The sequence below is a fragment of the Anguilla anguilla genome, chromosome 4 (genome assembly GCF_013347855.1).
Source record: "Anguilla anguilla isolate fAngAng1 chromosome 4, fAngAng1.pri, whole genome shotgun sequence".
Classification (NCBI taxonomy): domain Eukaryota; kingdom Metazoa; phylum Chordata; class Actinopteri; order Anguilliformes; family Anguillidae; genus Anguilla; species Anguilla anguilla.
The window spans coordinates 17171116-17198167 of NC_049204.1; the positions used below are offsets into that span (position 1 = coordinate 17171116).

Sequence of the window (27052 nt, forward strand, 5' to 3'; positions counted from 1 at the left end):
TGCAGTCACCCAATGGTTTGATGAGCCTGACAATAATGTTTTAGATATACTATGACCTTCTGTCACCAGACCTGAAGTTCAGGTGGCACATGGCGGTTCAAAGCTGTATTAAATTAGTTCATATTGGTGCTTCCAACTTTTCAACCATGACCTGTAAATGCAGCCTTCATAAGTGAGTTTTCCTTTTCACTTACAAATTCTTTGAAGATAGTTGAAACTATTCCCTCCTCCTTTTACCGCTCTCAATTAGTCACCCATTTTGCCCCAAGAAATACCGCTGTTTCATCTGTACCCATGCAAGGAGCTGTGCATTCATAGATTGTTCAAAAGTACAAGAAAATTCCAGACCTAGTAATCTTGTCTGGAAAATCTAAAGCCCATGCATTCTCCAAATAAGCCCACTTTTTCCATTTGAATAAAATCATATTATAGAAATACAATAATTTATATATTTCTATAGACCTAAGGCAACATGAATGGCATTTCTCTTTATTGACATACTGTAAACATGTAGCAATGAAATTCTGTTATAGACATTTTCTTTTGTCTAATTTTGTTATGTATACATTAGAAATGTTGGTAACTGAATAGCAAATGTATATAAACACTTCAACTCAAAGTAAAAGTCAATCAAAAAAGGTGCTGTTAATTACAGTTTACGAATAGGCTATTGCATAATTACAGAAATAATTATATAGTAGACTGATGTAATAAGAAAATAGTAAAGCTCAAACTCATGCTCAATTTTTCGGGTGTCTTTAAACACGATACGCACATATACATGCACTGATTAATTATATTTCAGAGGTATTTCATCAGCATTTAATCTGACATGTTCACATCGCTGTGGAGTGTGGACTCTGTGACCTTGCCCATGTCTCGTAGCCTGTCTAATGACAGCCGGGAGTAACGAAGCGTGTTCTGGAATGCTCCGAAGTACGGACATGTGAGGCTAACAAAGCGCGGATGCTTTTGCTTTCAGCGGTAATTTACAGGACTTGAAAAACAGAAAAATTCGAAGTGCACTTGCTTAAAAGTCAAGCAGCATATACAGTCCCTGTCGCTTTAAAAAACCCAGACAAAACGCCCATATGATCCCTGAGCTCCAATCACCAGTTCCTTCTGCAAAGGCAGTCTCTGCATTTTTGTCTTTCTGAATGCTAACATGGCGAAAAAAGACTGATATGAAGAAATAAAAAAAAGCTGAAGAAATGTGAAAACAGAGAATTAAACACTTTCATGGCGAACAAAAGTCCGATACGAAAGGAGGGGAATCGGGACTCCTTTGCCCCAGAAAATCTTGGATCAAAATGGTACAGTAGAGCGTTGCAATTGTCTGTTTATTTTCTTTTTCCTTTTGATCTCTTGCAAATTTGAGCTAGTTAGCTAGGCCGTTGAAACTTACCTGAAAATTGCTTAAGGATGCTTCTGCACGGATATGTTTCTTGTCAAGTGTTTTGGATAATTCTGTGTATGTGGGCGTTAGTGAGTTTATCGAATAGTTAAAGTTAGAACTTGCATTGAGCGTTAGTGGGAAAGTAGACAACATATTGGATCAATTACAAGAATGCATTAGTAACAACAACTGCATTTTTGCAAAGAAAGAGTTAAATTCCATCATATTAAGATGCCTCCGCAAGGACCAGGTCGTGACTGGTGCTTTTTTTGGATATTGGTGCGCAAGTGAAACTCATCGTTTTCCATGAGATTTCAAGGAGTAACTGGCTTTGGAATATTTTAGTTGGCAAGTTTCTTGGAGCAGAGTAATCGTGTAGATTAGCGTTTTATGAGAAGCCTTTAGTGAGATCATCGGTATTAAAATATGTAGGTTTAATTGAAAATAAGATAATAAAATGTTAGCTACCCCGTGTCACACATTGTACAGTCCTCTAAACATTCGCGTGACCTCCGTTGCATTTGCAGAATTTGTGTGGCTTGACATTAACTGTTCAGGTAACGGTTTTAGGGAAAGTTATCTGTAAAGATTTGTGCAAGCCGTAGTTCAATTATTTCCAGTTTTTATTGATTGTCTTTATGGTTTGGACCGAAAACTAAGGAGGTCATTGTTGTTGGTACGGTATAGCCTAGATATTGCTAATTTATATCATTGTGTGAATGTTGTCTGCACATATGCTTTTATTTATTAGAGAGTGGAAATACATTTTCTTTCCAGTATTGTCCATGTTTAAGTGTTGTTTGGCTTCCGCTGTTTACAAAGAATATATTTTATAATCAACTGAATTAATGGAGATTTCATGCATAAATAAACTCATATAGTGATTGTTATTTGGAGATGTAAAAAAAGAGGTTTAATTTTACTGAAACTTAATCAGATGAACATTGCTTTATGTAGTATCCCCAATGTGTAGTGGATTGAAAAATATGACAGACTGACCCTTTTCTGGTATATGTTAATTTATGATGAATGGCAGGTAGCCTAGTTGGTAAGGCTGTAGGCTACTATTTAATTCCATCAGTAACTTCATTATTAAGGGATATATTCTGAAAGGAATTATGCTAAAAGTGTGTTTAACGTACATTTGGCTACATTGATTCTGAACGGACATTATCTGAATACTGTAAGTGGGGGAAGATAGAAGGTGTTTTCTGTAATGTGTACGTTGATCAATACATGCAAACTAGGCTACATCTTTTCTGCTCCATACAGTAAAACTCTCCAAGACAGTTGGTCCCAAGTTCTCCACGGTGTTGAGGTTAAGTCTCTGCCAGGTTATTCATTGTTGAGTAGTCGGTGGGCTTATTTGCATTGATGGCTGTGTGTTGGCTTTGATTCAACAATTACAATTTTCATCTGGGCAGTGTTCTTTGCCTTGGAGCTTTACGAATTGAGTTTTGCCCGTCCCATCGACCAGTCTTTTTAATCAATCTGTCCGTCTCCATGGTCTCTATTGTTGAATAGCCGTCTGGTTTCTGAAGCATCAACTGTCCTTTCTCACCAGCTGTCTTAAACAGATTTAAAGTTTCCAATGATTTGCATGCAAGTTCTGAAGTTAATCTGAAGAAACTTTTAAAAATATACGATTGATTATGTGTAAAATTCTGTAACCGATTTAATGATAAAGTCTGGGTTCAAAGTGCTCTTGAACCCAGAGTTGATGTTGTTGTTTCAAAACAAAATCATTGCTATTTGCACCTGCTTCATGACATGTGACAGATCAAATTGTCTCTCTTGCGTTCTTTTGTGACATAGGCCTACATTACATTTATTTTCAACATATGAAAAAGAAGCAGTTTAAATTCTGCGTGTACAGGCAATTGCCTTCGTCTCTCCAAATAGCCCTTAAGCAAAATGCAGAAGCCTCCTCATTTAGAATTCTTATCAGGTGACACTGTGTTTGGCAACAAAACAATTAATAGTATGATAATGTCTGTCCCATTAAAGGAATCCTTGTTCTGTGCATGTACTTCAGAAATTGTGCATCTGTTTTTATCCTTCATTATTGATCCTTTCATTGTTGAAGTCAAAACCCTTCTTGAGTTGAAGTAAATGTGCTTATTGGGAAGAAAGTTAATTTCCTGATATTTATTTTGTTCTAATGAGTCATTTGAGTGCCTGGTCCTCCATTTGTTCTGGGGGAGGAGGAGGGGGTGGTAGACACGTAGACGCAGGGGTCATTCGGGGATATTTCATTAAGCAGCATTTGAAGCTGGGTGGCGCAGTGGAATAATCCGATAGCCCTTTCACATCTGGAGGCTTGGGTTAATATCTAGGTCATTTCACAAGTCAAATCAGCTTGGTGGCCACGGTTTAGCTTCCAGTAGGTAAAAATATACTTTTTTTTGTAATATGTTTTTACTGCTTGTCTCTTTTTGTCACTGAAGGCATTAAAGCATATGACTTTGATGATGGATAATCTGTTATTATTTTTGGGTTTGCCCCCTCTCTGAATGCTTGAAGAGTTCTTGAATAATACAAATAGGCCTATACTGTATCCTATTTAATTTTATTCATAATGTTTATTTGAATTTATTTGCATGACTGTCATAGAGTGGTGATAATAATATGGTCCAGCTCAGTTGGTAAATATACAAATGCTTTTGCAGATTGTCGGCATTGTAAATAAATAAATAAATAAATAAATAAATAAAAAAACTGAATTTGCCTCTCTGTTTTGCCATATTTGGGCTTAAGGTGTTGATGAAAGGCTCACATGATCAGTTGTGTACTGTCAATGTTTCATGGCTATGTCACTAATAAACTTTATTAAAAACAACTATATAATAGATATATAAATTTATAAATTAATATAGTTTTCTCATGCCTTTTTGGGGTACACAGTTTCCTATGGCACCAATGAATCGAAGGTGCATAGCAGGAGAAAAAGGAGTACCTTTCGCACGCAACTTGTGTAATTAAGATCTGATGCATTTAATTTAGCAAACAAGGAACTTCAAGAAAAGTGAAAATGAGGAATGCTCTTCAAAGACTTGTTTCTTTAAGTACTGAAGTCCAAGTTCCATAGAATACAACGTATTAGCCTCTTTTCTGGCATAGTTCATCAGGGCTCTAAACTGATGGTGAGACTGATGTGGTTTTGTCAAGATTAAAAGATGTTGACACTGACTGCAGGTACACATCCAAATTATGCCAGTGGTGGTGCCAGCCCAGGATCCTGTTATGGTCATCAATAAAATATGAGTGCCAACTGCTACTCAGTTGAATATTCAATTATCAGTGTACCCAGAATTCAGAAAAGCATTAAAGTTGGTAAGATCTTTTCCTTTTTTCAGGGACCAAGTTCAAAGGGTGTGAAGGCTTGTAGGCACACTGTTGGTATTGTTAAATAGTGGAATAGAAGCTTACAACAGAGTTTGTTTGAATTTAAATGTTGACAAAATCCATAGTGAGGAGGAAGCTGAATTTTTTAGTTTCACTTCTAAGATCCCAATAATTTACCGCTCACTTCTGGTGTTGCACAAGTTGTTTAAATTTTTTATTTATTTATTTATTTTTGTTAATGCACATTATTTATAAATAATAAAGCGAACTGCTAACCTGTAGCCTAAATTCTACATTAGAATTTCTTTGTAAGAAGCCCATTCTATCCAAATTTGAAATAGACTTGCATTACTGTATTGATTGATGACGTTTAATCCAATTTGTTACAAGGTTCTGAGAAAACAAGGACTAACAATGTATACAGATGCATATTGTATTGTATGTAGGCTAATTATTGCAGAGGATCCTTTTTCAGTTTTATTTTCTTTGTGTTTCAATGTTAACATTGTTGAAACTTTCCCTGTTGGGTTTAAAGACCACATCCTTTTTCTCGGATGCAAATGCATTTGGCAAACAGTTAAAAGCATCCATGTGAAAATTATTTTTACACATCAATAGTGCAAACACACACCATACAATGCTAAGGTGGGCACAGTCTTCCTCTGCATTAGTTAAAGGTTCAGTGAAGTTCTAACTGGACTGAACAATTAGGATGCTTTCCACAGTCCCTGTTCATAAACTACATGCATCCATATTGTCCCTGTTTATTCATGTCGCGCATGCATTCCGACCAACTGCTGTTAATACGACTTATTCTCTTAGAAGGGTAGTAATTCTCTGTTTGCACCAAAATGTGTAGAATGCTAATATTTTTGCTAATCGATTTGCAATTGAACCATGTACCATCAAAATAGGGCCCACAAAGTTCACAAATATACTGTATGTGGTGCATGTAGTGTGTACAGACTACACATGACAGTGTGTTTGTCAGACATATGGAAACATTTTTTTGAATTTCAGTCTTTTCACAGTGGAGGTTGCCTGCTATATTACATGGAAATTGTATTGTATTCAATTATGCTGCATGACGTAGGAAGTTATGTGGGAGATGTTCTTGGGCATGAGTTCAATGGGTTGGCTCATTCACACCAAGGTGTTGATGGTATATTAATGAAGTTCCGTAGTCCAAAGTGAACTGGATCAGTAAACTGATTGGATCAAATAATTTGCATGTATGCCATAAAAAACTAAACAATCCACCGCTTCCCTGTGTGATTAATAAAGTTAATCAGTAGTATTCTTGTCTGATTTTGTGCAGTGATGTAGATCATGTATTCAATTCCGATAGGATTAGGCTATAAGTGTGCAATTCTGCCAATAAATAATTTAAGACTTTTAGTTGTGTACAAACAAGCACACAACTTCTTGTTGAACTGTTTGGCTGCTAGTGTGTGCTTTCATGTTTATGTAGGAACAGGAAAACTCAAATAGTTTTAAATTATATGTTTCAGCACATATCAGTCATATAAATTGTATAGAATTTGTGAAATGGAAGCAATAATTCTCTGACCCACTTGGCTCCATCAACTTTGGTATGTTGTAGGCAGAAAGAGTTTAATCATAACTGCACAGTTAACTGCAGCAAACCCACTGTCAAATTTGATGCCTTGCTGTCCTCAAATGCTGAAGGAGGGGTCACTTCAGTTCTTCTGACAAGTGCAAACATTCAGGCTATGAGTGCCAAACTCTAGCAGGCTTGACTGTCATGAACCAGTCCTTCATCTGAGAAAGCATGAATGCCCTGATGCAAGGCCTAATTCTTGGTACGCAGGCAGGGGTATACATACCACAAGGTTGTCTTCTCTATCTTCTTTGCTTATTGTACTGTTGTAGTGCTGCTTTGTATTTTACTCATTTGTTAGACAGGGACATTAACTGTTAATGTGAACTTCAGAATTTCAGAATTGCCGTGAGCACAGTGTGCAGTAGATTAGGTTTTTGTGCTGTTGAGTACCATGTCCAGGGGGAGCACTGGTATGCGGTGACATACCAAGCGCCCTGGCATCGAATTCTGGTTTTGCCAGTGCTGACCATGGCCGTCAACTTCAAAGGGCAGTGGATGATTTCCCATGGCATCGCCTAGGATTTGAGGGTCACTGACGACAGGCTCATTGCGCCAAAACAGCACCTCTCCTAGGTTGGGTGCCTGCAGTCTGCCTGCATCGACTGCACACTGACGACCAAATTCAGTTGCTACTTCTTTCACCAGTGGTGATTCTAGCTGAGCTGTGTGGTCAGTGAGCCAGACAGACCTCAGGCTCCCAGAGGAGGAGCTAGTGAATTGTATTCTCTGTCAACTGAATAAAATGAAAACAATTAAAAAAAAATTGGATGTAGGCTAAGGGAAACGAGTGGGGAATCGGTAAGGGAAATGATACTGCAAACCAACCAGTAACTCCAGCCCCTCTCTACCTGTTCAAATCTAACTGAAAACTGGCTAGTCTTTTAAGGGCACTGGACACTGGGAAGCTTTGACCAATGAGCTGCAGACATTTAGTCAGTAGTCTGAAACCAAAAGTCCAAATTGCGTACCCCCAACAGAGAGTTAAAACTCCACCCAGAGTACCTTCAAAAATGATAAAGGAAAAATATCAAAGCAAAATAACAAAGTTGTGTCCCAATGGAAGGATTGGTAGTCCATCGGAATCAAACAAAAATACGGTCAAATACGCATCAAACGAAAAAGTCAATGAAACAATCACTATGCACAAACCGCCAAGCTTGAGTTTGACTGCTTTTTCAAACAGAGTAACTGGAGACAGAAATGACCAATCAGATGACAAACAGGAAGAACGAAACACGCAAACAAAGACAAATGTAAACAAAAGTTACTACATGGGTGGTTGACAAAAACGCACCTTAATTTTGACATGTTTGATCTGATCCATTTTACAATCTACATACACCTCCGACTACTGTAGTCTATACTGTAGTCTTTGGTTTCTATCTTGTATCTAGATACTTCATTTCTTTATGGGATCTTATGCATGGATAGTGGGTTAGTTGGCTAATGCTTGGTTTCCCTCTCTGTCCAAATGTATGTTGAGAGCTAGTTATGCCCACTTCCCAGGACTTCTAAACCATTGAGGAGTGGATGGTGGTTTCTTAGGCGTGATCTAATCTCTGTTGGGCTTTCTCATCCCCTCTGTCAAGTAGAGCTATGCTGTGGTGTTTTCTATGGACAAAGATTTGCTGATGGTGGTAGGAGCTTGCCTGTATGTGAACCACAAATAAATCATATATGATGCGTGATCAAATCTTCATTTAGCTTCCTCATCCCCTCTGTCAAGCTGAGCTATACTGTGGTGTTTGCTATAGACAAAGATTTGCTGATGTCAGGTGGTAGGAGCTTGCCTGTATGTGAACCACAAATAAATCATATATGTATGATTAGTTTAACTGGTCAAAGATTTGCTGATGGTGGTAGGAGCTTGCCTGTATGTGAACCACAAATAAATCATATATGTATGATTAGTTTAACTGGCACGCCACACATCTTTCAGACAATCAGCATTATTAGCAAACATTTGCCAAGGCCATCCTGTTGAAGACAAATTTGGAATAACCACATTCCTTGATATTTCTTTTTTGAGGGGTGCTTAACCCTGCTTAGACTCACTCAGATGCAAGGGTATGGTCTGGATATAGAAATAATTAATGGCAACAATGCATGCTCTTACAGGAAATGATATAGGCTAGATATAAATTATATAGATATAATCAAACAAAACCCAATAAAAACAGGAAGTAATTCCCAGTCTAATTCATATAAATCATATCCATTTAATTTAGGAGAATTAATTACAGAAACACTGCTATTGATGACATATTTTGCAGTGTAGTTGGTCCTCTCTTGCTTTTGAATGGCAGAATCCGCACTGGTGCCGTGCATCCCAAAGGTGAGGCAGCTGTTCATTCACCCCAATGTCACAAAGGTCAAAGCCACTGAGTGTGTAATCATTTTAAGAACTTAATTGGAAAGTAGAACATTAATTAAATTCTCTGTGATTAATTATTTATGACTGTTCAGGTCTTAATCTACAACTCCCCTCTGTAGTAATTTCATGTAACGTTTCTGTTTGAGCTCCTCCTTATAATTGTTTGATCTTAGACCAGGTAATACCAATGTCGACAATATAACTTGAGCATTTAAAATTGTGCTCTGCCATAATGGTTTCAATTTTGGCTCCTTAATATTAGTATATGTGTGTAGTATTGAAAAAACAATGACCAGACTGAATACATATATATATATTTATGTATGATGGGGACATCTGTAGCATAGTTGATAATTTTCAGAATGATATGCTGTATGGGTGAGCCCTGTATGGTATCAAAATGCCAGCCCTCAATATTGTATCTGAAAACTGTTATTCAGCTTTGATGTATTTCTGAGAAATGCAAACATTGGGGGCTTTGGCACCACAGAGTGGTTGTTTTCCAGTAACTGAAGAAATGTGGCACATCTAGTCCTTGGTTTTGTATTGTCAAAAAATGAAATGCCTACTATAATTAATGAATTATAGCAGTGCAGTGTTATATTTTTCAATATAAGCTTTATTATATTGAATATATTGAGGAATGGGTGGGCCGAGGTTAGGGTTGAATTTTTTTTTTTTGCTCTATTCTGTTTGGTGATGACTCAGTAAATGCTTTGGGCCAATACAAACCATTGAGTCATTTCTAATGGGTCCAGCTTTAGGTGTCCGTGTTCTATAACACTGATACCTTTGTATGCATGTATGTATGTCAATTACCTTTTTTACTTACCTATAAGGTGACCAACTGAAAAGAATTTGCTAAAAAGTGCCTCATTTAATGCAGATATTGAATGGGATTTATTTTAATTGGCCTGCATTAGACCATGTGATTCAAACCCTATGGGTTGAGCAGAGGTAAAAATCCAGGGGTCAGAAAGTAAAAGTCCAGCCATGTATTTCGTCCACCATGAACTCAGCCAGCTAATTTAACTAATTAGTTTGACTTCCTGGCTGTAGAATTGTGCTTATTAGCATATCTGGGTGATTAGAACAAAATACTGGGGAGGATTTTTACTTTCTGAATCTGGATTTTCCAGTGGAATTAACATTGAGCAAATACAGTGACATTGGAAAATTAGTGACTGTGGTTGGCAGGCCTGCAGGGAAACACACAATTGGCTCTGGCGTCGCCCAGGGATGGGAGGATTTCAGCTAGCCGGGATGACAGCGTCTCATTGGAAAAAGCAATGATGATAATAATAATAATAATAATAATAATAATAATAATAATAATAATAATAATAATAGTAGTAGTAGTAGCAGTAGTAGTAGTAGTAAAGTGTTTTATCTGACATTAGCGGGTTAGCCCTCTGGGACAGCCATAGTTTAAAGTGGCGTTTGCCCTTGAATGAATCTGCCTGAATCTCATTTTTAAGAGACCTTTCTTTTCAGTTATCCAGTTCCTATGGGCTCTACTCTCCTAAACATTTATTAATAGTGCTACATGAACTATTCAGATCCTTGTGTGCCTTGGTATTACCCATAATACTTAAGTGTTGCAGTGAAAGAAATAGTGGAGCAAGGCCTCCTGATGCAAGTTTAGGAGGTTCCAGTGGGGAGAGAGGTGGTCACAACCTCTCCACTGACCTTTTGGTTCAATTAATTCCTTCAAAATCTTGTAAGATTATATGTAAGCCTTAGCCATGAGTAACAAATAGAAAATTATTTATATATGCTGATTTAGTTGAATAAAGTTTTATTCCCAGGCATACAAGTCTTTAAATAATGAGAAAAGCACTTTAAAGTATGATATTTACAGATATACCTACAAATTTAGACCTACAAGTTTAGGGTTGAACGTAAATGTTTTTCAACATAGAGATGAAAGCCAATGTTGAGTTGCTTCGCTGTTATTCAACAATGGTAATATCATTTTCAGATAATAGAATTGTATACGATAATTTCTTGTGTGTAGGTTTTTGATATGTGATATCAAAGCACAATTTTTGTTTTTCTCAGTTATTAAATAGCATGGCTTGAAATGTATTGTTTGAATCAAGCACTGCATATTTTGCATGCACTTACCATACAAATATTATTAATCAACCAAATCTTCCTCTATACTTCTCATGAAGTCACTTTGGCTGAGCTGGGATTAAAATTCTAAAGCCTGTAGTCTACTAAAACGAATATAGTCTTCACAGTGTTTAAACTTAAAGCTTCCGGCACAATTTGGGTGCTTTAATGCGGATTTAAGAATATAAGCACTATACCAGATGCAAGAGTGTTTTCAGGGATTTTACCCAAACAGAATCATTCTAGTAGCTTTCCCAAGCCATGTGAATCAGAGCATATTGAATCTCAAGCTGACAGCGGTTGTCAGTTGAAAATTTGGAATTGTTGCCTGTTTTTTTTTTTTTTTTTCAGTTCATTGTGTACCAGACTTTCTGAGCTGTTTCACGACAGTACCTTTGCCAGTGAAGGCTGGTGTTACATTTTGACACTGTCTCCTGAGAGCCATAGCTTCTTTTTGGCAGAGCGGTATTGAACCGAGATGTTCTGTGAGATCAGAAACTATTGAGCAATGCAGCATTGATTGCCATGGTCCTGGAGTCGCTCTGCATGAGTGTGCTAAACCATGTGGTTTCTTCCAGACCTTGACTCCTTGTCCCTCCACATGATGAGAAATCGTAGATGAATTCAGGTTCCTCGCTACCTGGCCGTGATTGCGGCTGCCTAACATGATTCCGCTGTTTTTATACGTTTATTTTTATATACTGTCCCTGGGCACTGACCATGAATTCTGGCATTCACATCACACAACAAGACCCATGCGCATCTGTTTGCTCAATTTGGAACATTTTCCCATGTATTTTCCTTTGGACCATTCATGGTTGGAATGTGAATCCATTATGGCATTTGGGTTGATGTGAGATATGCAGAGGAGATGCCAGCTCTGCCCGCTCCCTGTGGATTAGGACTGCTGACTCAGCACATGCACATACGCTTAACGGCCGGCCAGTCAGGCTCAGTGCTGCTGGTCACCCTGAACTCGGAGATCGCCTCTGATAACTCTACCGCCCCAGCGAGCTTCCAGAGCTGGACACATTTTTACGTTTTTTAAAGATGCTTGTTCTTGAGAACTTCTGAACAGTTGCCAGTTCCTTCAAATTGGCAAGACTTATTACTAGGAGAATCTGTGTGCCCATTTATTTTCTCTTAGGGAAGATGGCAAATTCTGTTTTCCCTGTTGAAAAGACCAGCTGAGATGGTTTGATGGTTTAAGTGTTTTCGGCACTTCTAGCTGGTCATGGCTGGTCTGTGGCTGGTCAAAGCTGGTCTCTGGCTGGACAAAGCTGGTCAAAGCTGATCAGGCTGGTAGAGTGGTAACTGGTGGTCTACTGGTGTACTAGCTGACTATATAAGCTGGTGTACAGCTGGTTGACCTGCTAAAAGTATCAAAAACACAGCTTAAACCAGCTTGATCAGCTTAGGCTGGTTTAGGCTGGAAATTTCAGCAGGGGTGGCAGACTACAGATTGATGAAATAATGCTTTATTGTATTTCAATTTGCTGACATGGAGCTGAATTTGGAGCTGGGGGAGATGAAATGCATAACAATACATGTCCTCTGCAAAGTTCACTGCATGACATCTACTTGAGTACTGTGGCACCAGTTTAGCCTTAAATAGCGCATTGTTTCGTGTAGTATGACAAGCAGGTGAGGCAGAACCCCACCCCCACCCCCCCCACCCCGTCCTTTTCTCAGAAGAAAGATAGATAGTTTATTTTGTCCTCAAGGAGGAAATTCTTTTTCACTGTAGGTGCTTACATAACACAACAGGTAAGAAATACAGAAAAATATGGAATTATACAAAATACAGGATCTAAGGAACACTTATTTACAGGGGGTCACACAACAGAGACAAAGGCATGACTTAACATTCTACACACCCCAGACTGGGTTTCTTTTAGTTATTTTTCTCAGAAGAAAGGGGTTGTTTTCCATTTTCTGTTTTTATGTTATGTTCAACATAGGCTTACCTGTGGGTAGTGTATTTTAATGATAATTTTGTCACTGGTGTGTTTTTTATATGCATAGAGTGGTGACTCAGAGGGTGCAGAAAATAATATTGTAAGATGTTATATGAACAAGTACAGTCATAAACAATAAACGCAAGAAAAATAACTAAAATGGTGGTGATAAAGAAGGAACGCTGCCATCGGGCTGAATCCTGAAACAGACTTCTGTTCATTTGGAAAACAGGGTATTTATTGTGTTGAATGCACTTACAAGGGAAGTGGTTATGATAATGAAATGCTTCTAAGAGAAAATGTCAAAAGAGAACCATCTGAATTAACAGCCTTGACCAGCTACAGCACAAGTAACAGGCTCAGTTCAGTTTATAAGCCTGTTTAAAAAATGTTTGGTTTGACCTAGCTTTTATCTAACACATGCAAACAACTGTGCAAATGTTCAGCCAAACACAATCATTCTTTGGGGTTACCTCAAACCAAAACCACCCCACATAAACTGTGCTATTGATAGTCACATCTCACAAAGCCAGTAGTGTTTCTCGTTTCAGTTTCTCGTAAACAAAAAGTGAATGCTGCCTCAGGTTGGATGTGCTTTATTTAAATCAGACAAAAGCTTTTGTGAAGTATAGTTCATATAGTTAGTATAGTTTCAAAGCGATACCAATCCTGATTTCATCCTTCCCTGATGGCAGCTAGCCCAGGACATTACCCTTTAAGTAACTATGTGGTCTTAGTTTTATTTCTGACCAAGTACGTTATAACAACAGTTGCAGGCCAGCTTTGCTTGATTACACGAACGTGTTCATGAACTACTAGTTATGTACAGAAATTGAAAGTTTGTCACTGGAGTCATTTTTGCTTTATTTCAATGCATGTGGAATTCTGAGGAAATATAGTTTTTTGAATCTTTTAAGTTAAAGTAGCTAGGTAATACAAGTTCACTTTGTATCAGACCTTGCTGAAAATTCCATCATAAACCAGCCTAAGCTAGTAAAGCCAGTTTAAGCTGCGTTTTCGACACTGTTAGCTGGTTGACCAACTGTTAGTCATCTCACAAATCTATATATATAGTCAGGTAGTCCACCTTTGTCCAGCTTTGTCAAGATAGAGACCTGCTTTGACCTGCCACAGACTACCTATGACCAGCTAGAGGTGTCGAAAACATATCTTAAAACCATCTTTAACCAGCTTAGAATCCCAGCAGGTCTTAACTGGAATTTTCAGCAGGGGAGGGCTCAAATTCACTAAGGTTTCACATAGTGAGTATATTGATTGCACCCTATAATGCTTTGAAAAATTGTTAAAGAAAGAAATACGTGACATAGGCCTATGTGTTTTTGGAGGACTTCATCCTTTCGATGACTCCATGTAGACACCATGTCCTGGTTGTATTACCATAAATGTAAATGCAAATTTGTTGCATTAATCTTTTTCTTCTAGTGGGCCTTAGTGCCGAAGTTCACACATTGAGCCATTCAAATTTAGCATCAGAGAATAAAAACTGACATTTCCTTTGTCTCGTCTTCTGTAACTGTAATCTAAGATGGGGCCTTCAATTTATTCTCCTCATAAAACCTGCCTTTAATTTCATCTCCTTATAAAATGTGCCCTCTTAGGATAATAAATGGCACAAAGAGGAATGGAAATAAATAAAAAGTATGCACACATCAGTTACCTATACACGGATTAATAAGGCCCCCTAAAGGAGAGAAAAGGCTATTATTAAATATTAATTCTTGTGAATTTTATCTCGTAGTCTTTGCCATTGAGGAGTCCCCCGTGCTTTCTATGCTCGACAGAGAGTACCTTTCCACTTAACCCAAGGTGTGCCCCCTACTTCTCTAAATCTGTGGGACAGGTGAGTTACACAGAATTCAATATCTCCTTGAAGAACATAATCCACCAGGGCATTGTTATCGCTTCAACAATAAACCACACTTAAGTGATACTTCAAAAAGGTGAGAGCTACAATCACAGACGTTGTAAAATTAGAAATATGATATTGCTAATCTTAAAATCACAAATGCAGCTCACGGTTACTGTGGCTGCATTTATTTTTCTGTCACACATTACCTTTACTCATCTGGATAAGTATGAATAAACAGTTCTGCTGACATCCAGCCCTTAAACTTTTCTTTCTTTCTTTTTGACAGCAAAGAACATTGCCTGGTCCCTGGACAGTGCAGACATATTTTATGAAGTAAAATATATTTACAATTATTGCCATTGTTTTTGAAGTTTTGGAGCTCTGGTAACTAATTTCAAAATGTAGTGGTTTTTGTAGAGATTAAATACATTTACTATGATAGATTTATATAGTTTTTTCCCTTAATAGACATTTTTCCTTCACGCGGTCCGCAATTTTAGTTTAATTTTAGGTTCAGCACATTGGCATAGAGTAGGCATTATGCTTTGCCAAATCAGTGCAGTTGCTTTTCGAGATATTTATTGTTAGTAGTTACTATACTTATAGGATATATGGAATATAGTTATGGTAGTTATAGTTATGGTATATAGATACTGTATATAGTTATAAGGATATATATAAGGTATATGCACATACTCCATTTTCCAAAGCAGCCACAGAAGCTAACACAACGTGGTTAGGTTGCAGTGAAGGTTGGCGATAGATAACAGTGGCAAATTATTTCTGGACCAGATTAATTGGCAATTACGCTTCAGGTGTGGTCAAGGTGATGGTTCTGATGTATTACAGCAGTAACTCTTGTTTGCTGTGGATCATGTTGCATCATAGTTTCAGGGATCTGAATACAACAGTCTGGTGGGTGTCAGTTGGTGGAGGTGGCATGTTTTATTCATGCAGGTGTGGGCATTCTTCCAGTTATCTTACCTGTCTTTTTGGGCTGATCCATCAGTGCTAATGATCAGGGAGAGAGAAGGAGTGTCTTTATTTATTTCATACCTTGCTGTGACAGAGCGCTGTTTTGATGTGACAGGAGAAGGAGAAAAGGGGGACTTTTTGGTGATGGATGTCAGGCAACACCGATCAGTTCATAAGTTCATTTGGGGAATCTATGGTGCAGACCTCTGACAGGGGGGACTAAAGCTTGTACAAATATGAAGGTTGGCCTTTTCTCAAAAATCTAAATTAGTCTAGAAGCTTAGTTAGAAAGAAAACACTTCATAATGGCAGCAGAATGAAATAGAGAAGAATCTGATGATTTCAAATCTACTACTAGAGTAATATGAGCTTTATTTTCTGAAATGCCTGTTCGATTGTCCATTAAAGGGACGCCTTCTTCTAAAAGATGTGTCTCATTTTAGCTACGATGTGCTATCCATTACTGTCACCTCTCACTCAAACTAAAGACAGTAAAATGTGTCAGGATGCTGCACTTGGAGCACTGATGGGCTGCTGGGCCAATAACTTAAAAGTGTCATATGGGCCAAACAAATTGAGTTCCTGATCCAAGGGGCCCTTGAACCTATTTGTCCCTTTCCTCCATTAGAAGATAAAGTGTTGGTGTTCCTTTAATATGACTGTAACTGCGCACAGCATTAACTTTCAAAACTTTAAAGGCTGCAGGGACTGTTCAGAATAGCAATGACACTGCAGCTAACCTGATGCAGGCTATAGTGTATCCATCCTGACTGAGCCTGTTTATGGTGTAGAAAAAATGCAAAGAAATCTTTGTTTTTGCTTTTTAGAAGCTGTGAGTATGCCATTGCATTCTGATTAAGAAGCTTTTTTGTTCAGGTGGGTTTTGCTGCTTTCTAAGACACTGTGGATTAATCAATTTCTTGGAAATTAGCAAATAACTGAGTCCATGTTTGAGAAATTTGGTGTGCTAGCTAAAAACCAAATAGAACAAATATTAAGGAATGTCTGCAAGGTTTGCTTTGCATATAATTACTTTAAATACATAATCATGTTGGTGTATTTTCTAGTCTAATTGCAGGACCAAACTGTTCTGCAATCTCTGAAATGCAAACTGTTGTAGTAGCTACAGTACATGGAGTTAGAGTTCCTGAATTCAGTGGAATACAGTTGAATGACATTTATTGAGATTGAAGATACGGGGGTGTGGTATCAACATTTAATGTGATTGAACCTGACAGAATTACAAATATGGTTTTCTGCACAAATGCATACACCGCAAGGTTTTTCTGCTGTGATACTTGTGGTTAAAGACACATCCACAGTAATGCTCCTATTTCTAATTTGCATGTGATTAATGCAATGCATAAATGCAAACATCCCCTCTATACAATAAAAAATGAGCACCTGGCCAAGTCTGCTCTTAAGCAGATGGAGTGTGAAAAACACTTAAATTAGGCCTATCTGGAGTATACACTGTAAATGTGACTCCTTTATTACTGATGGTTGATTTTCAGGATAATTAGTCATTTTAAATAAAATGAAAACAATTATGAATAAAGTGATCATATTGTTATGCAGTCTTAAAATGGCTTTTATTTTCACAGTACACCCTGTACACTTTTCCAACGTTTACTTCTCTCCTCTGCCGACAAGAGGTCGGTTGTCTTTTTTTCCAAGCCATGTGCCAATTATCAGAATTGCACCACCTCAGTCATGTATGTTGATAAAATAATGAACACTAATTAAGCTGATGACAGATGTTTACATGCAACATTTGTGTTAGATTTAATCTGTCAAAGACATTCTTTTTTACTTTGCGTGTTTGACATTCCATCTATGTTCACTTTTTTTTCCTTTCACTCTCCCAATATTATTTCAACTAGGCCTAATTGTTTTTATAAATGTTAAAATTAGCCTCTCAAATATATAATTTGTGACTTGACTGCTATTCGAGTGCCTACATTGACCCTTGGAGGATAAAAATTTAAATACAACTTGCCCTGTAGTATTTGTGCGTAGGTTTCATGTTAATGTTTATGTGATGAACTGATATATTTTAGATTTTGTGTATGATTTCATGTAGTCGATGTGGCAGAAGGACTGCGGAATTCTTATATGTTTTGTTTTATGCCATCCATCTCTTCAAATGGCAAAATAGAAATAAATATAATGTTTATTTAGACACCTCTCAGATAAAAGGTCTAACTTGAAGAGTGTATTATTAATATTGTTTGGGAAGAAGGGCCCTGTCTTTGGGCTTGATCTTTGCAATGCAATCTTTTTCCAGTCCTTTACATTAGAGAGCAGGTTAATGCATTGTTGGTTCCCAAGTTCCCATCACATTGCTTTCAGCAGTCTCACCATGTCACAGTCATTCATCAGTGTTTTCTAGAAGGAAGGCACAGTAACACCATCCATCTCATCCATTATGCCTAGGCAGGCAATTATTCTATGCCCATGTTCACACAGGTAATGAACCTGGCCTAGGGGCTTGTGAGCTAACTCTGACATCGTAAATGTAACTTGAGCGATTTCTCTTTGTCCATTTTCACCCTTATTTCTTGGAATAGATTCAGGAAAGATACAAATGAACAATTCGCATTTGTATCATTAGACATTTTTTTACATTTTACAAGTTTTTGCTTTTTAAAATAGCCTTAAATTTGACTCGCCCCATTCTGTCTCCTCTCGCCTGGTTCACAAATATTTCTTGCTTTCCATGCTGTCTTTTTTTTTTTTTTCCTTCAGCAAATCAAGCCTGATGGCCTCTCCAATCAATATGTGCTTGCAATCAGATCCCAAATATAACTGACATACAGACAGTGGCACATAAATTGTCACTGTCTGCATGTCATGTTTTATGTGGCCACATAGACAATCTGTTATGAGGAAACATTAAACATTGATGAATATGTTCAGGTGAGAGAAATGAGTGAAAGTTTTCATTTCCAGCAATGCTTTACAGCTGTGTATTGACAATTTTGTCACCACTCATTGAAAATCAACACTTGCTATCATTGAGTGACAAAGAGAGATCATTTTTATTTTTGGTACGGTGCTGTACCTGCTGTTAGACAGGGGAATTCTTTTTATGCATCACTCAACTTTTAAAGGGAAATAAAAAATGACTTTGGGGACTTCATACCTCTGAGTTTTATGTATATGGCCCACAGTGTAAAATGTAGGCCACTAGTGCATCTTTGTGATAGTGTAATGTCTTGTACTGTATGTCTTGTTTCCTGCAGACTATTTCTTATTCATGTCATTCTTGCGTTAGATAGGCCTATATCCATGAGACCTGTTTTGTACTTTTGTATGAAGTTTATGTTTTAAATGCTGGGATTATAGGAGCAGTTGCAAAAATAGCTCTGTTCAGTTATAACTTACAGTTGCAGAACATGGCTGACTGGAATGCTCCCATTTGTGGTTGGATAGAATTCTGTCAAGGCACTGTGACAGCATTAAATTATAAAGTAGTGGCAGCACTGGGACAAGATGTAATCATTGCTGTGGTTCTTTGACAGTGCAACATTACCACATCAAGGTGAAATGAGGACATGGTACAACGTGACCTTGCCGCTGTGTAAGAATCTGCCTGTCATTGTACTGATACATCTCTAACAATTTTTTTATTAATTGACATTAGGGTCCCTTGGTTGTTGCTCCCAGACTTTACATCTCTGTCCGATGCAATTAAACGTTGGTTTTATCACTGTTGCTAATGTGCAGTGCTGTCATGCAAAAAGAGACCTGTTCTGCATGTTTAAATATTCCTCTCAAAGAAAAACGAAAATATAAGTGACCTTGAGAGTTGAGAGCCACAAAAAAAAAAAAAAGTAGTGGTAATACAATACCACTCTTACTTTTCTATGTCCTCACAGGACCTTCCAACAAATAGTGCTTTTCTAAATGGGACTGTACTGTACGTGGCTTCATTTTAGAGAATAGGCTATGTTCTCTGCTTGGCAGCTCACTGGGATTGGTTGCTAAGTATTAAAGCTTTCTCTCAAAAAGTCTAAAACATTACCTGATAAATGTGTGCATATGTTTTTTCTTTTGTATTTGGTTGCTATTGTGTGGCAGAATGTATTGTAGTTATGGCTCTTGGGCTCCAAAATCTCAGGTTTTGTAAACACATGCAGATGTGCAGTTACAGACGGTGCTCGGAGTCTTCCTGTGGTAAAACCCGGCCTTACAGCTTTTTATCACCTCTGTGCCAGTGGCATTGACACACACACATTAGGTACTGTGTGTCTATTTCATGCCTCTCTCCTCAAGGTCAGCACTTGGGGTACATTGTGATGAAAAGGAGGGGGGGGGGGAGGAAAGGGGGAGGGACACTGAGACAGACCTGCTGTATACTCTTTTCCTCTCTGCAGGCAGTTTCTCTCTCTCTCTTTCTCTCCCTCCCTCCCTCCCCTTCTGAGAGACTGCCTCGTTTAACCTTGGTGAATCTGATGGCTGCGTCTGCTGTCTGCAGGATGCACGGGGAGTTCTTGCTGCAGAGCCGCAACTTCGACTGAGAAGCAGATGGGTTTGTCACAGCACCGTTCAGGCCACGCCCTTGTGGGAATCGAAATTCCTCAAAATTCACCTGTGATTCCTGCTCCTATCACGACGTGTAAAGGAAGAGTTCAGCATGGCCACTGTGCGAAAGTTGCTGGTTCCCTCCCCTGGAAATAGAGAAGGTGATGAGGATAATGGGGTCCTTTCCTTAGGCATGTATTAAAAGTGTTAAAATTCACAATCTTCATGCAAATACGTATTTGCGCAGCTGTCATTGTTCATGAAAGATTAATTTCCCATGCATCAAACTATATTGCGATAGCAGTATCCTTCCGTGAGTGTTTAAACTGCCACATTTCTAAAATAAAAATGAAAAAATGGAACCATTATTTTTGCCATTAGACTACTATACTGGGATTTTTATGCTTTTAAGGGGGCCCAAGACTGTTTACCAATCAGTTGTTTACCTTAGTTCTCCATTTATTGTTATATGCCTATGTAATTGTATAAATCTGAGAGTGAAAAATTGTGAAGTGACTCCCAAGGGAAATGTTATAGATGGCATAGATCAGGCAGGCACAGGACAGCCAAAAGGCTGGTATAAAATTCCTGATGCAGTAAGTACTCAGAGAGTAGCCTCTGGTGCATTTCAGCTCGGAAGCATGTGATCCCATTAACACTGTTTTAGAGCTATGTTGGGAGATGCCCTTGGTAATAAACAGAAAACGATGTGCCCAATTTGCAGTATTTGATATACCTCTTTGCCTTAAGGACCTCATTTAGCTCATAGCTCCTTTCACTGAGGCTTATCTCACCCCAAAGACCCTGTGCTGCGAGTGTGGTGAGTTTCCCTCTGCAGAGATCTGTAATTATTCCACGGCTCCTCAGCTGCAGGGTCGAGGAGGTCGTTAAAGGTAAGCTGAAGTTAGGCAACTGTGTCCAGCAGAAATGCCAACTGGCCAAACTGAGCTCCCTGTGGCTTAATCCAAGTTTTTTGCTCATGAATATAAGCTGACTCTCTTGTTGGTTGTTAATTGTCTTTGATAGACTTAGTTTTGTGAAATGGAAGATGCTGATAAGTCATGCCTTAAGAATACAGTTGCACCGCAGAGATTCAAGTCTTCAGGAACTCAAAAATGTTGGTAACTTTTGAAAGTAAAGTCAAAATTCCCCAATCATAATTTGAATCCTTTATTGTATTGCATTACTCTACCCTTATTTTAAACAGGCTCTGACTTTGTAGCTCTGATTCTTTTAGTTAATAACAAAATCAAACAAGCTATTTCTTCTGAAATTTTTTTTCCTATATTGGCTTTTTGAAAGACAGCATAATGAAGTGCATAATAAGTTATCTGCAGTTGACAAAAAAAGTTAGTGTGACAGAAGATTTTAAGTATTCATCAATATGTTTGTTTGGTTGACCAGTCAGTCTGTAACTGAGGTGGTACTCCAAATCAGTTTTAAAGGGAGAGACATGTGACCCTTCATCCCTTCCCCATATGTTACCATCTCTGCTGTCCCCCTGTCTGAGTAAAGAAAAAATATAAAAGAAGGATGGCCTGTCCACTCTCATTTGTATCTCAATCTGGAATGTCCCAACAGTTTGCGTCCGTGTTCCATGCATGAATTGAGACATCTGTGGTTCTCCTTCAAAACACGTGGCGTCCAACAGCTACTTCTTTTTGTGTCGCAGACCACATCTAAGCACGCAGAAAGCAGCCTCGCAGGAAGACCTTTCATATAAGGCCTTATCATGCAGTCTTATGTGTACCCTTTTCTACCGGTGGGGGTCGCTCAAGAACGATGAAATGCGGATACCTTCCCGACTGAACCCTCCTATACACTGGGGAGTGCTGGTGCCAGTTGTACTCTCTGAACACCGTGGGCACTAGCATGGTCTGGATTCAATACGAGGCCATGAGCCTCATCCAGCATTTAACCGAATGAGGCATCCAGCAGCCCCAGAGATGCTATTATTAGATAAAAAAAGTCAAATATTTCTACTCCATGCAAACTCTAATGCACAAAATTTTAGCGTTCATGATTTATAACTCACGTATCTACCAAAGACATAGGTCATTGCCGCTTGTGTCTTGACAGCAGCAAACCAAAAGAATTGTTACCTCGAATGCACTATGGCCGTGATTGATTTGACATCACGTAAATGTTATTTTGATTAAACTGTGATGAACATGGGTTTTTCATTAGAGTGAGTACAGAAAAGGCATGAGGATTGCAATTCTGGTCTCCTTGTCTGGCTGTGAGAGTAGAGTGAAGGGCAATTGGATGGCAGCGTAAAAACAGTTTGCCACATCAGGAAGTGAATATTTTTAAGCACAAAATGTATTTAATTTCTCATATGTATGCTGTATGGAAACTGACTTTAAACATTTCAAATTATTCCTGTTCCATAAAAACGCACAAATAAAGGTTTTGTCCAAGCCACTGCTGGACTTTTTTGTGGATCACTGCTTGCTGTGCACGTCCATGGCAGAGTATTTTGGCCTGTCCCCGACCCGGTGATGGAGATACTGGGTGACACCATGTGTCTGATCTGGTTGTGGTGTCGGTCACACAGTGCGGCAGTGTGCCAGAGTCCGTGTGATCTCCATGGAGCTTCTCTCATTGTGCTGAAGTGGCATTTTCATAGACCTCCTAAGGCCTCCAAATGTCCCTGCAACATGAAAGAAAGGAAAACTTTTGAGACCCATAAGGCAATGGCTTACTTCATGAAGACACTTTTGTATTCCTTACTGGTCAATAGAGGGTAACATAGAACTTTGTCTGATTTGTCAGGGGCTTGATTTTCTCTCTATTTGACAATACTTTATCCCCATATTTTCTTTACTGTCTAGCGTTGGAAAGCTAGATCAGAATTGTAAGTCGGTGCCATTTTCATAGTGTTTGCAAGTGTTCAGATCACCATGTGTCCTCTGATGGTGTGGAGAAGAATATCCTGGCTCCATTCCAACGTTACTTTGTAAAAGGATAGTTCACCCTAAAAATCAATTTATTTTGGCCAAACAAAGATAGCTATTGGCAGTGTGCTTTTTCAAATTTTATTTGTCCTATCAAAAAGACAAGGCTTCATTTCCAAAATAAATGGGAAACTGTGGAGAAGCAAGATTTAAGGTTCTGTTTTAAAATCTCTTTGGAGTACTGCAACTTCTAAAAACAAGTGCCAGCATTTGTGGAATTGAGTCATTCTAAGGCTCTTAATATTGTTTTCATGAGGGAATTGCTAACATGCTAAAGTGGTTAAGAAGTTGCTAAGCATGGTTTCTTAAAATATCAGATTGAATTTGACTTGCAGCCAATTGAAAAATGCATTTCCATCAGCATGCTATTTATTATTCATTGCCGTCTCTGTTATTTAAAAACCCAATGGAATGCTCAAATCCTGTTTTCCCTGTTCTCTAACTTTTCTGTTAAATTTCTCCTTAATGTTGCAGTTGCAAGACCTTTTAGAATTGGAAATTATATACAAATGGTTGTTGTGCATGCCAGTAATCTACCTGAGTAAATGCACAAGCAACATACTTCAGTTGTGTGCACTCCTTTGGGCATGTGTGCATCTAGTTGAGCTATTGTTCTCATGTGAATATTGTTTGTTCCCAGATTAATGTTTTTCCCATATTAACATTGCACTTGAAATAAGTTACATCAATTTACCTCGGTTTACCTACACACTAGATACTGTCTAGCACCGTATCAAGTCTGGCTTTGAAAACCCCCTATTACCTGCCTCTATTACATGACCTGGCAAGCTATATCATGCAGTAACTACTTTCTGTGTGGAAAAATAATTCCTAACGTCTACGCAGAATTTACCTTTTGCTAATTACCATTTATGCCCCCTTGTTCTTCCCTTGTAAGTTATTGCTTTTAATAAAAAGTGTGTAATAAGTTGGCTAAACCACCTGTTAGGCAAGCCACTTTAATGGAAGATTTGTTGATGTGACCAGGATAATGGATAATGTGACCATTTTCGTAAAATACAATAACATACTATACTTGTGGTGATGAAGTGCTTTTAAGTATGATTCACTCATCCATATTTCGCCTGAGAGCAATATTATATTGCTTTTAGCTTTGGTCAAAGAGAGGCACTGGTTGGATAAGAGGAATTACTGGTGCAATTAATGATGCAAGATAAAGAAGCCTAGAACATTCCTGAGCTGTGAGGCCTTGTCTGGTTGACATTCACTGCCTGGGCTAAAGTAATTACCCATTCAAAATGCCTCCTCCCAGAGGCTTTAGAACCAAATGTCTGTGTGCTTCTCAGTCACCTTCGTGTTCACTTGATATTGATGCTGAACTTTTCATGTCAGATTTGGCTCCCTCAGAAGTCTCTCTTGTGTCTATGAAATTCAAAGTGTGTGTTTACTTTGACATGGCCTTGTTTCAGCTGAAAAGAACCCAAGATAACAAGACACTGTCTATTTGCATTTCAATTTTACTGAGGTACCCTTAACTACATTTATGCACATCACGTAGTCTAGGTTGTTTGTCTGGATCCTTCATAATTTGTATGCCTTATTTGGCTCTGTTTTCTTTGTGATTGAAACTTTGTTGTTGTTGCATTATATTTAACTGTTGAACAATATGCATATATTTTTTTAAAAATATTAATCTCACAAAAAAATAAAGGTTTATTTTTTGTTAGAAGTCTTCCAACTGCGTATTCAATTTGTCCATCATGCATCAAACAGATTAATGCCTCTTCGCACCTCTTATTCATGTAAAAAAATTAATGAATATTTGCATTTTGACCACTGAAGGACTATTATTAAATTGTCTCCAGTGGCTGACTGATTTTTACATGAGAGGCTTCGACAGTGTTCTTATTACACTCGGAGCAAGACAATTGGGTACATTAATCAGTGGCTGACAAGCCAGAATGCCTTCGTTGCATTCTTTTATCAATCATTGCAGTCAGTCACTATGGAACCAAAGATTGGCTCAGACCAGGTCCAGTTCTAGCACCTTTTTCTTGGTGTGGGACCAGATGCTTTACAATCACAGAGCACATTTTTTATTATACACATTTAAAAAAACTTCTTGATTCAGCAACAGCTCGCTCATATTTAATTTAATATGTTTGTTTTTTAATGCTTGCACACATACAAGATGGCTACCAGTTTATTGTTGTCATAGACAAAGTTTATCATGTTGGCCATTCAATAAAGCTGGCAAGCACAGTTGACTCATGAGATTATGAAGTGAGTTAAAGTAAACTGTGCTGCATGTATCACAGCAGGTCACCAACAGTGTAATATATTATGCAATTTATTAAAGTGCATTTTATTCAAATCAATGACTGAAATGTCTAATTCTTCAGGCTTCTTTAGGTGCTTTTCCTCAGGCTACAAAAATCCACTGACAAACTGCAGCTACATGTAGCCATGGACTATACACTACATGGGCAAAATTATGTGGACACCTGACATCCACATTCTCATCCAAAATTATGGGTATTAATATGGAGGTGGCACACCCTTTGCTACTATAACAACCTCTACTTTTCTGGGAAGGCTTTATACTGGATGTTGGAGCATTGCTGCAGGTATTTGCTTCCATTCAGCTAGAAGAGTATTAGTGAAGTCAGGCACTGATTGGCCAATTAGGCCCGGCTCGCAGTTGGCTTTCCAGTTGATCCCAAAGGTGTTGGATGGGGTTGAGGTCAGAGTTCTGTGCAGAACAGTTCTTCCACACTATTCTTGACAAAACCATTTCTATATGGGCCTCGCTGTGTGCCCAGGGGCATTGTCAGGCTGAAACAGGAAAGGACCTTCCCCAAACTGTTTCCACAAAGTTGGAAGCATGGAATCCTCTAGAATGTAATTGCCTTAAGATTTTCCTGCACTGGAACTAAGTGGCCTAGCCCAAACCATAAAAAACAGCCCCAGACCAAGGGGTATTCAGGTTCTTTTGGTCATATAGTGTAGGTCTGTGAACTAAATTCACTGAATAAAATTTTAGATTCACTGACCTTTTTTGCAAGGTGCCTGTTACTTTCAAATGAAAAAAAGTTGGTAGGATCCAGTGAAAATGACTCCAGGGCTCTTTTCAAAAGTTTGACATGGCTAGCTACCACCTCTTAGCTGTGTCATATGTTGTCGTTTATAGACTATAAACATTATAGGTTGCCGATTTTGTGGAGTGATTTCAATCAATACTACTTGAAAGTTTATTTGGTAGTAAGGTTGAGCACAATAAACTTTGAATTTGTACCTTCTACTAGAAGGTTCTGAACTTTCGGAACTGGTTCAGTGCCAGCCCTGCAGATCAAGAGGGTCTTTTAGAAAAGGAGGAAGGAGGTGATCTTTGAAGTCCTTTTCTGCATGGCTCCTCTGTGTGGAGGCGGTGGAGGTGGGGCTGTTTGAAATGGTTTTGCGTCCCCTCAGGACTGTTCGGACAGTCCGTGATATGGGCTGCATACAGTGTTATGCTGCTAAGTTCCACAGCTGGCCCCAGAAATGTACACTGAAGGCCAAGACTGTAAGGCTCAGCTTCCCTCACTGTGGCCCCCGGTTGTCTTCATAATCTTGGCATCCCTGACCAGAGGAACTTAAAGATGGAGTCGTTGCTAGTGTACAGACGGAGAGTACATCCAGACGCCCACTGGAAAACCAGTAAACAGGAGACTAGAGATTTCAGAGAATAATAAAACCGACAGTGGCTCTGAGCAGTTTGGCATCAATAGGGAAAAAAAGTTGCTGTCTCAAGTAAATGTTGAGTTTAGACAAAGAGTGATGACTTCCCCTTCTGTTTTCTCTGCTGTGCTTCAGTGTTGCATACTCTGGCTTTGTAAACTTGGTGGGTGTCCATGTAGCCTATATCACACTTAGCAAGCAGAGCAATGCCATAGTTAGTTGGTGTGGCA

The 27052-nt window shown here is 38.5% G+C and overlaps 1 protein-coding gene across 2 annotated transcripts in view; it reads left to right on the plus strand.

Annotated features, from left to right (window-relative positions):
- Positions 1–941: 941 nt before the first annotated feature.
- zbtb47b (zinc finger and BTB domain containing 47b) overlaps positions 942–27052 on the plus strand; it is a 48685-nt gene continuing 22574 nt past the window's right edge. The window contains exons 1-2 of one of the 2 annotated variants that reach the window (XM_035414182.1): positions 942–1313; positions 20141–20348. Coding sequence is in view for 1 of the 2 variants with exons in the window: in XM_035414181.1 (XP_035270072.1) it covers positions 1311–1313 (3 nt within the window). In the remaining variant the exon portion in view is untranslated. The remainder of the gene's footprint in view (positions 1314–20140; positions 20349–27052) is intronic. The other variant, XM_035414181.1, reaches the window with a different exon arrangement.